Source organism: Drosophila serrata, unplaced genomic scaffold (assembly GCF_035046125.1).
Source record: "Drosophila serrata isolate PLE 108 unplaced genomic scaffold, ASM3504612v1 contig_276, whole genome shotgun sequence".
NCBI lineage: Eukaryota > Metazoa > Arthropoda > Insecta > Diptera > Drosophilidae > Drosophila > Drosophila serrata.
This window is the reverse complement of record NW_028257174.1, coordinates 10047745-10063029: the sequence shown is the minus strand read 5'-3', so window position 1 is coordinate 10063029 and position 15285 is coordinate 10047745. Positions and strand designations below refer to the sequence as shown.

General features: G+C 38.7%; 2 protein-coding genes across 2 annotated transcripts in view; both read left to right on the top strand.

Annotated features, from left to right (window-relative positions):
* The first annotated feature begins 51 nt into the window (after window positions 1–51).
* On the top strand, window positions 52–1861 carry LOC110182053 (kinesin-like protein subito). The gene is made up of 2 exons (XM_020950009.2): window positions 52–482; window positions 536–1861. Exons 1-2 carry the CDS (start codon window positions 173–175, stop codon window positions 1750–1752), a joined length of 1527 nt encoding a protein of 508 aa, XP_020805668.2. The 5' UTR covers window positions 52–172; the 3' UTR covers window positions 1753–1861.
* Window positions 1862–2313: 452 nt separating this feature from the next.
* Window positions 2314–15285, top strand: part of LOC110182021 (uncharacterized) — a 49367-nt gene continuing 36395 nt past the window's right edge. The window contains exon 1 of the mRNA XM_086836410.1: window positions 2314–2872. Coding sequence (XP_086692536.1) covers window positions 2764–2872 — 109 coding nt within the window. The 5' untranslated portion in view covers window positions 2314–2763. The remainder of the gene's footprint in view (window positions 2873–15285) is intronic.

Sequence of the window (15285 nt, the reverse complement as noted above, 5' to 3'; positions counted from 1 at the left end):
AATTAATCGTTTTTTAAAACCAAACTTTAGTTTTCTCCGGTCAAAAATTTATTCGTTCTTTGTAATCTCTGGAAAACAGATTCGTATTCTCTCGTGAAAAAAATTGTCAAAATCTCTAGTGAAATTTGTAGTTGCACTATTTTTTGGCATATACGAGGGACTCGGGTGCAGCATGGAAAGAATGCTTAACCTGAAGAAGCCCGAGCAGGGAACTGGACTACAGGTTTTTCTGCGCCTGCGTCCCCCTCACAGACAAACCGTCAGCACATCTTACATGGTTAACAAGGACGGAAACGAGCTCATCACCAAAAGCGTGAAGTATCGTTTAGAGAAACATTTTGGTTTCACCTCCATCTTTGACAGCTCGGTGGACCAGCGTGAGGTGTACGAGAGGTGCGTGGGCCCCCTTGTCGATGCGGAAGAGGGTTTGACCATTATGATGTATGGAACCTCGGGTTCTGGAAAAACGTACACCTTGCTGGGTAAGGAGTCTTCTAATAGTCTAGCCTAATTAATCCTGATAAATCCCAATCAGGCAACGATGAGAGCATCGGCATTATTCCCCGTGCCTTGAACCACCTATTCACAAATTGTCGTGACCGCATTCAGCACATTCCCATAGTGAAGTTGATCAGGGGCAACATTACCACTCTACAGGATTATGCTTCACAGAAGGAGCTTCAAGTTGGACAGAACGTTCTCGATCAGTGCCCCGCTTTAGATAGCACTACCTCTTTTAAGGACCTTGGCAAGGTTCGTGAAAAGAAGGAAGATGGGGATGAAGTTGTTTTTTTCTATATCTCCTTTATGGAAATTCACAACGAAGTGGTGTACGATCTGCTAGCCATGCCATCCCAACGGTTCAGGAAATTGAACGTCGTTTACAACAAAGGCGAGGTGTTCGTCGAAGGGCTGTCCAGTGTTTTTGTTACAAACGTGGAGGATGCCCTGCGTCTGCTCCAACTGGGTCGGCAGCGTTCCACCTGTGCCGCCACACCGGTGAACGATCGTTCCAGTCGGTCCCATTGCGTTTTTACCTTGGACATGCTGAAGTTCAACCGCTCCGGTTTTACCACTCGGGCCGCCTTTAAATTCTGCGATTTGGCCGGTTCAGAGCGTGTGCGTACCACAGACAGCACCGGTGAGCGCTTGGAGGAGACGAAGAACATTAACACATCGTTAATGGTGCTGGGCCGTTGTCTTGACGCAGCCTGTAGCTTGAGTCAAGGGAGCAAACATGTGGTTATTCCCCATCGGGAATCTAAACTGACGTTGCTGCTCCATGCTTCCCTGTTGGGCAAGGAGAAACTTATTATGATGGTTGCTCTTCAACCGGTTGACAATTTTTATGAGGAGAACCAGAATGTTCTCAACTTTGCAGCCATAGCTAAAAACATTGTGTTCCCTGAGGCGGTGACCAAGCAGCAAGTAGTTAGCAATTGCACAGGCCCCTTGGAGCTTGCCATAGTGCCAGTCGTCAGCAGGGATGAGGTTCTTAAGCAATTGGAAGAGGAGCACTTGCTTTTGGTAGAACGTGTAACCAGTTTGAAAGCCCAGCAGGCGATTCACTTGCAGGCGCTGATGGAGTGTAAAGAGTTTTGCAAGAAAGAGCTGATTTGCGCTTATCTGGAAGTTCGTTTCGAGGCAGTCGCATTAAGGCGACAACTGGAAAGCGAAATCAATGCTCTGATGAAAAGGTGTGAAAACCTAATGAGGCAAAATAACTCTAGCTCCGACCAAGATATTGAGTAATTTGATCGACTAGTTTGTGAAGTTTTAAAATTGTATGATGTTTGGGCCATCTGGATACATTTTGTATTTTGGCGAATAATTTCGTAATAATCAGTCGCAGTATTTCGTACTTTCTTGCGTTTTCTATTGGTTTCTGAGAAAAAACGGGGATAGTCTAAGGAAAAACTGAGCAACTGTGGAAATGTGAATCAAAAGATTTTTAACAGTTCCGTTAACGAACGTGGTGTTGCCAGATCGTCTTGAAATGACTCTGTTAACTAACATATCTTCACACTCTTCATTACTTTATATTTTCTTTAAACAAACATTCCAAAAATATTCATAGAAAATGCGGGGAAAATATTTTAACTAACATAGTCTCAATAAATTCTTTGGCTTAAACCTAAACATTATACGAATATGATTTGTGTTAACATTGCTTACAGTTAAAGTTAACATTATATTGAGTCTTAGCACTGTTGACAGTGCCTCAACAGCCACTGTTTGCCTTAACAGTTCCTCTTACAGCGGCAAATTCAAAACTTAACATTAACAGTCCGCTGTTAAGCCGCTGGCAGCGTAAGCGTCTTTCGAATTGAACTTTGCCAGCATAAAACAGTTGGTCTCTGGCACTTGATAAAAGCACGCGGCTCTGATAAGAAGAGTGCATAGCCTCTGATAAGCATCAACCGAACGAACTTTTGGCGCGCATTTTGCTCGGTGTTTAAGTATAGCTCCGTTATTCTTGTTTTTTTTTTTTTGCAAGTGTTCGCGTAAAAGTTTTAGTTCTTCCTCTCTTTTGCCTAGAGTAATAGTGAGTTTGTGTGAGTGAGTGGATAATTGCAGGGCGCACTTGCAATATTCATCGGACAAGTGCAGCGACAACGGTCTGAATAATTCAAGAAACTACCAATAGAGCAGCCAGTTTGTCGCCGAAAGAATAGGAGAGCGGAGAGGAGAAGGTGCAAGGAGAGGAGGGCGGCCGAAGCGGTACAAATGAACATGTAAAGCGGAATCGTAGCCGAGAAAAAAATGGCAGCGAGCAGCAACAAGCTCCGGTACAGGTACCGTTACAAGTGCAAATCCCACAGCGCCGCCGGCACGCTAGAATGCCTCATGCACCTGGTCCTGTTCACCACAGGTGAGTGATTGGGCCAAGAGCGTACTGAGAAATATCTATTCAAATTTATTTACTTTGCTTACTTCTGAGAGTTTATTAGGGATTCTTATTGGGAAGATTTACGTTTAACAAATGATTAATAAATAAATAATTAATACATTATTGTACCCTTGCAAGGGTATTATAATTTCAGTCAAAAGCTTGCTATCATGCAAAGGAGTCATTTCCGACCCTATAAAGCATATATATTCTTAAATTAAAAAAAATATATATAAGGGGTTACACCGTCAAAATTGTCAAAAAAATGGCAAAAAGGTGTTTTTTTTTTAAATTTTAAATTGAGTATGCTGATGTATTAACCTATTAAAAACTAGCATACATATAACAGCTTTTCAGACTGAAATTAATTCATTTTTGGATAAGTTATGAGTTTTTTAAACTTTGACTTGTTGAAAAAATTGTCATATAAAAGTCGCTATAAAAATCGGTTCCAAGAATGCGAATATTTTGGAATTAGTTATTATACAAGTTAGTGTCCTTTGTTGTTCAGATAAATAACTTCTGGTTTCTGAAGTATTAAAATTGTAAAGGCTATTATCAGAAAATTGTTTACAAATTTTCTTAAATTTTTTTTGATAAATATCAGCAAAGAAAATGACAAGCAATGGGTTCTTTTATTTCACTATTATTTCCTTTGTTTATATCATATTTCCCTATACATGTTTTAATTAGTTTAGTTTAGAGCTTATGTTTTAAATTAATATGTACTAAGAACGATTGGAGTAGTAACTATTAATTGAAAACTTAACACCTAAGGCTCAACATTATTTTGGTTTTTACACAAATACCATTCAAGATGTTTTACTTGGCGTACAGGTGCTCTTGTTTACCAAAAGGTAATCTGTGCTTCTCCTTCATCGGGTCTTTAAGTGCACAGAGAAAAAAATATTCTATTACAAATTTGTAAATTGTGAAATAAACCTAATTGTTTATTTTCTGTTGGGACTTTTTTAAAGAAAACAAGAAAGGAAGCTAACTTCGGCACGCCGAAGTTTATATACCCTTGCAGATAGAACTTCTATGAATAAAAAACCATACAATACAAATTATATATCTTTGTGTTAAAAAACAATGAAGTAAGTAATACCTGCTTTCATTTCATTCACCTATACATATTATATTTGCAGTTTTACATTCACTGATTTGCATTTTTCCTCCACATCAAACGATCGTTTGTATGGCACCTATATGATATAGTCGTCCGATTTTCATGAAATTTACCACAAAATTTAAGACTTAAATTAAATGCCTATACCTAAAATTTGATGAAAATCAGTTGAAAACTGAAAAGGTTATAAATTTAATTGTATTAATTTCTCGATCGTTCCTATGGGAGCTATATGATATAGTAGTCCGATTTTCATAAAATTTTATGCAAAATTGTAGAGTATAGTAAAATGGCTATATCTCAAATTTGATCCAATTCTATTGAAAACTGAAAAAGTTAAAAATTTTTTTGTAAAAATTTTCCGATCATTCCTATGGCAGCTATATGATATATTCGTCCGATCCGGCCCGTTCCGACATATATACGAGTGAGAGTATATAGAAGGCTAACTACAAAGTTTCATTCAGATAGCTTCAAAACTGAGAGACTAGTTTGCGTAGAAACGGACAGACGGACAGACGGACAGACGGACAGACGGACAGACGGACAGAAGGTCAGACGGACAGACGGACAGACGGACAGACGGACAGACGGACAGACGGACATGGCTAGATCGACTCGGCTGTTGATCCTGATCAAGAATATATATACTTTATATAGTCGGAGGTGCCTCCTTCACTGCGTTGCAAACTTCTGACTGAAATTATAATACCCTGCAAGGGTATAAAAATATACAACAATTTTAATAATTATGTTAGGAGTGTTATTTCAAGTTATTTCCCAGGAACTATAGCTTCTTTTTTTTGTGTTTATGACACTGAATTAAATGTTTTATTGGAATCTAGAAAGAGAAAGCTATATGTACTCCCTCTCAAGTTTTTGATAAGAACTCTGATTAAGGTAGTTTTTAGTGCAGTGTCACAGTTGCTTTCTTTGTCCAAAATTAAGTAATTAGTGTTCAAAAATTCGAAAAAGTTCTTATGGAATGGCTTTGACTTTCTAATTTTCCCGCTGTGCACATGCAATACCCTCGGGGGGTGACCGACCTACGGAACGACGAAAAAGTGGGGTTCCCCCCGAAAAAATGCCCCGTCGAGGCTGGCCAACGCGGCGTATGCGTAATTTATGGGCCTGCTCCCATTGCATTCCGCTGCCATTGCGGGCTATAACGGTACTTAACGAAATTAAAATGCGAGCCGCTCTCCATTTACTCTCCGTCCGCCCCCCTCCCTCGACCGCCTTGTCCGATCCTGGCAGTGGAGTTAATGCGGGAAATGAACAGCAGCAGCAGCAGCTAAAGGAAAAACTTTATTATTATCATAGAATTCTTGGAATTGGGGAAAAACAGGCGGAAAACTGTTCTGTTCTGCCTCAGTTTTCCCACCTTCCACCGCTGGCAGTCAAGCGAAAGAAAACTGCAGCAGGCAAAGGAATAATCTGGTCAACTAATCTTTACAAAAAGTGTAAAAAGAAAATTAGACAAAGAAAGCTAAGAGAGAGATAACTTTTTTCAGCCTCCGCTGCATTTTCAATTATCTCAATTTTATAAATTATAAGCTGACCTATAAGTGACTCGGACTTTAACTCTTACGAAAAACTATATCTTAAGGTAGTTAACAGGCTCAACTGGCTTAAGTTTTGAGGAATAAAGAAAAGGGAAACACATCCTTATACTTAAAGTTAAATCATTTATTATTTAACAAGAGCATCTTGACAAACTCCTTAAGATCAGTTATTGTTTTAAACCTTTTATCACCATTAATATCATATAATAAAACTGCTTTAAAAAGGAGGTCAGGCAGGAAAACTTAATCATTGAAATAGGTGAAAATATTCAATTAAAAATCACTTAATAATTTATTAATAATGATGCCTTATTACAGCACCTAATAGTTGTTAAGGTTTTAGGTTGCGTTTATCCACAAATCGAATCATTTCGTCAGTCACTTATTTGTTTCTATCCTGGGGCCCTGGGTTCGCTTCATCCTCAGCTCCATCCCCATCGTCATCCCTCATCTGACATCCCTTATCCCACCTGGTATTTTGTTATTCCAAACATTCCAAAAATAGTCGCAAATCGCAGTTAAGAAATCTCATCACTCGGCCTAAGCGCGTGCCACAATGAAAATAAAAGCATCTAAACCGAAACCGATACTAGACAACGTGGGGCAGACTTGCCTTGGGGCACTTTGGGTCAGCACTGGAAGAAAACTGGGGTTTGTTGAGAGAAAAGATTCCATTATTAAAGCTTATGCATATATTTTAATGGTTAATGCAATGGGAGAATGGGGAGAGGGAGAAAGTCTTTGTACTCTCTACCTTGTACAAGGTAGCACTGCCTTTCTATTTTCTTCATAAAGATGTCCTTTTAATCTTGAAATATCTATCCATCTATCTATCTATCTATCTATCTATCTATCTATCTATATATATAACTATCTTTCTATATACCTATTTATCGAATTATCTATCTATATCATAGGATGCTTTAGTATTCTCTGAATATTTCGGCCTTGATTGACTTGAAAATATCCCCAATTTCCGTCTTTCTGCTTGACTTTTCTCTAACTGCACTGACGATGGCAATGATTGGATTGGTTAGCAGTTCACCTGGTGGTAACCTCGGCTCCCAGTTGGCCCCAGGACTACTTTAGTCCCCGGTCTCCGGTCTCGGGACCTGTCTTAACTGGCTTACGTGGGGACTCTCTACGGGCTCCCTCTGGGCTGTCACAAAAGGGCCTGCCTCAGACATGGGATACAGACACAACAGATCCATCCAGTCCGACGCAATATGGCGACACTAATCTGAGATTGTCAACCACCCCCCCTTTGAGCCTTCCTTTTGGCCAACGTGCTCCTGCCACCCCTTTTTCCCTGTTCATGTTTGCGTTTGCAGCTGATTAGACGGCAGTGACACTCCATTTAACTGTCAGAGGCAGCCCCAGAGCCAGTTACCTGCGAAAAGGGCAAGCGAGAGTAAGCCGGTAAGCGGTAGTAACTGTGCAATAGATACACTGAGAGAAAGTTACAATCATTAATTGGAAGAAAATAGGAGCCACAGGAGCTTAGAAGTGAAGGGAAAAGAAAAGACAAAGTTTGAGTGATCTTTTCTGCTTCCAGTCACCTTTTTAAGGGATCTTTATTTACTAAGAAAATACTCCCAGTATTAATATAATTATTATTTAAGATTAACAAATTATGGAAATGTAATTCTAGGACATTTCTTTGTGTGTAGTTGCATAGGGATCTTGCGTCACGAACTGGCAACAATTACTCAACTCATCCATACTTCTAGCCAACCATTCATCCATTCGTAATATTTCCAATTATATAAGCTGTTATGGGAAACATTGAAAAGATTTCCATCGCATTGGCAAGTGGAAAAGTGGGAAAAGCCACAGGGGCAGACAGGAAAAGTTTTTCGTCTAAGGCGTGGCTCCTGGCTAATGAAAAGTGTCAACAAAACAGCTCAAGATGTGAGTAATTCGAATACATTCATAAAGTTTCTTTTGCAAAAAAAGATATTGAATCATAATCCCCGGGGATCCCCCTCTCTAGCTCTCTTTCTCTCTCTCTCAAGTGTTTTTAGCGTAGCACAAATAAAAAATAAAGCAGACGAGTCGAGCCGAGACATAAATGACATAAAAAAGAACACGTTTTAATGCAGGTGGAACCAAGATAAAGACTGTCAGGACTTAATGCCCCAAAAAGAAGAAAGAACTGGGCCATTAAAGTGCCAAAATGAAACGCCTGAAGAAGCCCAAGTTGCAAAAGCTTAAAATGTAGACAACTTTGAGGAGATTTCCTTGGTGTATATACAATCATGATTATGAATCTAGAAATAGGAGCCAAAATTATTATATCAACCCTAAACTAAGCGATTTGATTCAAGTGCCCTGTGGCCATAACTTTAAGTACTTGGTTGGCGTTAAGTGGAAATTCCTAGGCCACAACTCAATAGAACAGAATTTTCCACCTCCTCTTCGATTTACACTCTCGCTCTCTCTCATCTTTTCTATGAAATGAAAAATTAAAAATCAAACAAGCCCGAGGGGGAAAAAGAGGGAGAAGTATGGATACTATTGATCAGGGCAGGGTCGGTGGAAAATGAGAAGGAAAATGTTTACAAACATTGAACGCGGCGGCGATGAAAAACTTTTTTATCAAAATAAACTAGAGGCAATAAAAGTCTACTCTATGCAGGCCAAATATGAAATACTCTTAAAAGCAGGAAGTAATTTTAAACTAGGAATTATTAGAGTAATTAAATATTCATAAAATCAATTTTATTTATACCAAAACATGATCGATTTCTATCAGTTCCTTAATTCGTGTTCTTTATAATTTATATGATTGTAAAATATATAATAGAAACTATAACTTGATCGGAGCTACACTCTGCCTTTTTTCTTTGCTCGGTTTTTGAACTCGAAATATCTTTTATATTCCTCTTAGGAAAGTGTAAAGCAATATAAATTAGTCTTGTTAACACGTAAACTTAGTTGTTTATAGTTTATGGCTATATTCTCCATTTAATCTGATAACTCGGAACAGTTTTTCCCCCTCTGTTCAAGTGCACTTTTTTATGGCCATGGAATCGGCTAAAAGCGCAGAGTGTGCGGTGGCATCTTCATCAGCAACTCAGCAGCATCATCATTATTGTCGACATTTTGGCACATTCTCGTATATATATATTATATATATTTGTACATATTTACACCCTGTATATATATACGTTTATTCAATTGTGATGCCTGCCTGCGATGTGTTGTTATTTCTCGTATTATTTCTTCTTTTTTTGTGTGTGTGTGTTTTGTGTGGCCTCAAGGCAGCATCTGTGGCTGCCTGTCGCTGTTGCAATTTTTCCAAATTTGTCAACTGCTGTGGTCGACATCATCCCCCTCGTCTCCAGGACCATCTTCACCTCCATCCCAACTACGCGTCCTTTGTCCCCTTTTAACTAACCAAGGACGCGCATGCATATGAAATATGTCGTCTTTATTTTGTTTTTAACACAAGAGTTATGCGTTCAGGCTTCAAGATACTTTTTAATTTGTTAAATAATAAGTAACAATCTTCCCTTAATCAGCTCAACATCTGTATATATATTTCGTAGCTTAATTATAATGAAATATATATACTCGAAGGTATACTTCGACGTGAGCTTAACTTTTCACGAACAAGTCGTTCCCCTGCGGTGTTTGGCCATTTAGTGCGAATGTAATGCCTGGGGATTATCCCCTGAGTGACAGATGGTGTCGACTTGTGCAGAGACTCCTTGATACCCTGTAGATAATGATTTTGGCCCTGTTTCTTGCTACGGTTTGGTTCTCGCCTTCTGACAGCGTTTTTTTTTCAGGATTCATGGTTTGGGGGGTTTTTGCCAACTGTTACTGCTTCATTTTGGTGTGTGTCTGTTTTACACAGTAAGAAAACTGTACATAAAACAGGAAAATTAGCCTTGAGTCTATATAGTAATATTGCAATTTCGTACAGTTATTTTGTCAAAACACAGCCCCAGGTTGTTTATAAAAAACTCTCTTTTTATACAGAGAGCTCTTCAGTTAACTTAGATGCAGGTGTATGGATCAAATAAATATTAATAAAATAAATTAGATATAATAAATAAAGACTATAACCTCCTATAATAATAATTATTATTATAATAAATTACCTTTTCAAACATTTTAATTGGATCCGTTCCTCTGAAGAATTCCAATGAATTTAATTCTGCATTTTCCTTATTTTCCTGTGTCTCTTTGTCTTTGTTATTTTTTAATATTTTATTTTCCAGTTGCCGCGGGGGGTGGCAGCAATAACATTTTGCGTGCTGCCACGCCCACCAAGCAGGAGCACTGCCCCAAAGGGGGCATGCCATTTGTGACATGTTAACATACAAGCTGCAAATGAAATAAAGCGCGTATTAAAAATAATTTCACGAAGCGGTCCTCCTCCGAAGGTAGCGTTTGCCTTTGCCATTTTCCCTGCTTGCGTGTGCAAGTTCACCCACCCACCCACCTTAACCCTTTTGCAGCCTTAACCCTCGAAAGCAGCGTAGTCAATCGGGGCAAAGGGCACCACACATGCACAAAAGCGAAGCGTCACGCAATCAAGCTGGGAATTGTTGGTCCTTTGGTGCAGGTTTTCGGTTCTGAAGGAGGGGAGCAGGATGTGTGTGTACTATGGCCTGGTTGGTGGTCACAATCCTGGCAATGGCGATGGCTATGATGATGATGATTCTCCAAAAGGTCCCGCCACTCAATTCCACTCGTTGGCAACATGCAACATGCAATTACAGGTCAAAATGCTTAAGTGCATTTCAGTGGTTTTGCTTCTGAAATGTATGAATATATTGATAATATCAATATATTAATATAACATGTTAAATGTTTTGTATATTTATAAATTCATTACCTGAAATTTAACTATATATCTTAAATTGAATGGGATATTTTAGTGGAAAACTTTCTCGGTATTTTCTGGTTAGGTTAAATATTAATATTTCTAAATAATATGCTTTCATATTTATTAGTAGAATATTTGCTTTTATTTCAGTACTATTCAATATTATTTTACATTATAAACAATTCTTTTCTTGATTCCCCCATTTTCTTATCGAATTTAATTGTTCCCTTGAATCGTTTGTTTACTGTATGGTTTTGGGTTTCGTGTTCTCTTGTTCTCTACTTAGGCAAACATTAACACCCTTTGATTAAATTGGAACATATATTATGCCATATTTCCGAGCACGTACATATAATATATATAAAACCAAGTTATTTATATACATATGTCTGTATATGTAGCTGCACGAGTTGCAGGGAATTTAATATTGTACGGAAAATGTTTATAAAATTCTAGGGAAAAACACGAATAATTAAAGAAAATTGCACTATGAACTTTTGCATATTAATTCCACATAATTGACCTAGGGCTTTGTCAGTTTGTTAAATTATGATAAATCTGTGTTTTACAATCAAATTTCATGCTGGTCACCAGCTGCAGGATGTTTCCTAATTTGTTTGTTATGATTTGTAAAGCCTTTTCAAACATTTTCCCTGCTCTGTGACCTTTTATTTATCTCGAAAACATTTGTATTCTTAATATAATTAAGCCTAGTTGCTGTGATATTCCCTCAAATGCGATTTGGCCAATTCACTTTTGATTTTCCTGAGAGATCCTTCGATAATTTAACTCTCGTCGAGAGGAGTGTCCCTTTGAGTGTTTAATTATTTAAAGTGTTGTCTCTGGCTTTCTTCCCATTCTTGCTCCTGGCTGCCTCATTTTTCCCTCTCGGTTGTTGTGTCCTTTTGTAATTTCATTAGTGTTGACAACAATTTTGTTGTTGTTCTTGTTGGCTGGCTGCTTCTATTATCCTTTAGCCTGGCGAAAAATTGAAAGTCAAGTGGAACACTCTCCACCTTGATGGGAATTGAATAGAATGCAAAATGACAGCCACACCTCCTGGTCCTGTGTCTCCCCGTAGCCCTTTTGCCCCTCTGTGGAGCTCAGGACATGTGTGATGAGCTGAAGACGTGCCCAAAAAGGAGGTACACTGAAAGGAAAGTAAAGTTTATAGAATGAAGCTGAGAAATTCCATAAAAATCAAGCTGAAAATTGTGATTTGTCATTTGATTTTCACTTAAACTAGCTTGCTTTCTTTTACGTACTTATTATCTTACCTTAACTATATTAGTGGCCTGTTTTTCCCTCAGTGCTGTCAAGGAAAAGCCCAAGCCCAAAGAAAAGGCTGCAGAGGACAGGCCCAGGCAGGACGAGTAGTGTTAGTTGAGTTATTGCTTTGAAAGTTAATTAAAAACTCATTGAGCCGAGAGAGAGAGAGATGCATAGAGTGTGAACTGCGTACTGGCACCTGCCACGCCCCCAGCCCAAACATATCACTCACATTTTCCCTTACCATTTCCCTGCTCTAACTTTCCCTTTTTTTCGAACCGCCTCCTTTTAAGAGGGAGTTGCAAAAATATTGAGAAAATGCGAAGGGTTGGTTTGTTGAAGGATTGCACTTTTCCTAATGACCAAAATGCGGTCACCGGTCACGGGATTTTCGGTAGCAACCACTGCCAGGTAGCAGGTACTGGTCACTCTTCAGGTAACTGGGCTAATCACCTGTGTTGCTGCTACTGCTGCTCCAGCTCCTGCTCCTGTCCAGGTAAAAAGCGGCTCTCTAATTGAAACTGTCCTCTCATCGGGGGAATTTCGGTTGTCGTCTTGGGGATTAAAGTTGTAAGCGGCTCAATGGATAATTAGCCAAATGGCCAACGGAGGAGCAACCATCAGCTTGGCTGACTCCACCTGGTTCCACCCATCCACGACATCCTTAATGACAGTCAGCAAGTGGCCCCCAAAGTCCTGGCCTTTATCCTGTCATTGTTCGCTTCGGGACACACAGAGTCCTGTCAGCTGCGGGGGTTTGCGGGTTGTAATGGATGCAAATATGTTTCGGCTTTGTGACGAGTGACAACGAGAGAGCTGAGGAGGAGGATGATACTAGGGTCAAGAGGGCAGTGCCAGATTCCTAGGATTGCAGGAGGATGCAGCTAAGAGGGAGGTGTTAGAATTGAGTGCTATATTTTGGTCAGAAACATATAACTTAAACTTTTTGTATAATTTCAAATTATATAGAATATATCAATATTTTAAAGCACTATTCTAGATTTGTAGATATTTTACAATTAAATATATAAAACATATTTTATATATTTTAAAATATATATTTGATTTGAAGAAAAGTGAAAAAGTATAATATATATTTATAACCTCGCAGGGTATTATAATTTTAGTCAGAAGCTTATATCGATGTGAAGGAATAATTTCTGACCCCATAAATCATATATATTCTTGATCAGCATCAACAGACGAATCGTTCTAGCTATCTCGGGCAGAAAAAATTTTTTCGTAAGTTTTTCTCAAAATTTTATAAAGGGGTTACATCGTTAAAATTTGCAAAAATTGGTAAAAATTTTAGATGTATTTAAATGTTAAATTGAGTATGTAGATTTATTAACCTACTTAAATCTAGCATAGACCAGCTTTCAGATTTGAAATTGTACCTTTTTTGGCTTAGTTATGAGTTCGTAAAACTTTGATTTGTCGACCAAATTATCTTTCATCAGCAAAAGTATTTACTTCCAAACATTAAACAATAAAAACGTTTAAAGTGAAATACCTCGTTTTAAAGGGCACTTCCTATCTGCATTATTTCATTTCCGTGTTGAACCGAAGAGCATCCGTCTCCCGTTGATTCCTCAACCAATCCATTCAGTTTCAGCACCTAAGCTCTGTTATTCCAAAAAAAGGGCCTTCACATATTCCATAGTTTCAGCTGCAAAATTGGGGGGAAAACGGGGGAAACACACACAAACACACGGGGAAAAACTTGTGTTCGTGCATTTAGGAAAATGAAAAACGCACAAAATGCAACACCCAGGCCACATATAGAAAAGAGGGGGGAGTGTGGCAACTGAACCAACACGAAAGGCAGATGCTAAAATACAGATCCAGAGTCAGCATCAGATGCAAATGTTGCAGATGCAGATACATAGTGCACACATCAGACCAGCAGTTTCATTTCAAGAGATGAATTTTTTGGGTGGGAATTTTCATTTTCCCATTTTCCATTTTGCATTTTGCATTCTGCATTTCCACATTTTAGGTTTTTCTGTCTGATTCTTCACAGAATTGGCCAAGAAGAACAGCTGTTGTTGTTGTTGCTGCTGCCACTCGCAGCTCTGATTTGATTTATAATTAAAATCGCCTATGCAAGATTTTCTCTTTCTATACGATTTTCTGGCTGGCAAAAATGTTTATTTGCCCCCGCGATATATTGAAATGTTAGGAAAACTGGAAAACTCTTCCTGCTGCTGCCAATATAATCGTATTTATTGGCCGAGAGAGCACAGTGAGTGCAAAAAGTAGCACACCCCCAAGGCGGTTAATCATCACACATATATATAGTATGTACTATTATAATCAAATTCGACTTGTTGCTCAGGTGAATTGAGTTTTAATTGTGAGTGTGTGCTTCGAGCCAAGAAGCTGATTAAATAGTTGATAAATTATCGCCAGGGGAATGTATTGAATGCGATTAATTAATACAAATCTAATGAAGAACACGAGTGCTTGGGCTATTTCTAAATATGTACATATGTGGATATATTGAATTTTTGATTGGTTATACCAATTATTAAAATGTGTTGATTATATTAAATCTATTTTTAAGATCTTTTACATAAAACGTGTATTAGTTTATTATATAAATTCCAATTTGCATTGATTTGCAAAAGACTGTTCTGCAATAGAAACCTTTTCCAGATTTAAAACATCAGAAAAACGCAACATTTTCAAAGAAGCTAATTCTGAATATCTTTATTAATATTTTAACCTTATATATACCCCTAAAATGCAGTAAATTAAATCCACAACACATTGCCAACCATAAATATATGTTTACAATTATGGCAATTAAAATGTTTTGATAGAAAACAGATACCTGAACCGCATTTCCCCGTAAGATAATCGTAAAATACACTCGTAGCTAAATCATTGGGAGGCGAAGCAAATATTTGGCCATCATCATCAATCAGGTGGCCGTTAACTGCCGCCCCTCACTGTGCCGCCCGGTGGCCCCCATCAATTTTCCATTTCCATTCATTTAGACAAAATCCGAAGGCAACCCCGAGAGTTGTGCTGAGGTGAGAGTGGGCGGCTGTTTATTTGAGTTATGCATATCAAGTTGAAAGGTAAACATGCGAAATATGCTGGTTGGTACCCCTCGCCCCGCGGACATCTGGTAAACCTGCCCTCTAATTTGCATATTCAAGCAAACAAATTACAGGGCCAAAATTCGAAAGTTTGGCCCTGTAATTATGAGGCACAGCGGACAGAGCGGCGAGGCCTTCGTTTTATTTACATGCTTCCAAATCAATTTGGCGGCGCAGATAAGCGACCAAACAATAAACAATTGGCCTGAAAGGGGCAGAGGTTAGGGTTAGGGATAGTCAGGAGGAGGAGTCAGCACAATCACTTCGAGCCAAAACAAACCGGAGCTCGGCCAGACAAAGGAAACCGAAACCGAAACCCACACCGAGACCGCAGTCAACGGATAAGGCTCTGGGATGGCCCACTAAAGGTCAAAAAACCAAACTAAGGCTAAGCCCAAGCCCACACTCTCTCTTTCTCTCTCTCTCTACTCCTGAAACCCACAAATCCAAGTCCAAGACCACTTTTCCCCTTTCCATTCGTTTTG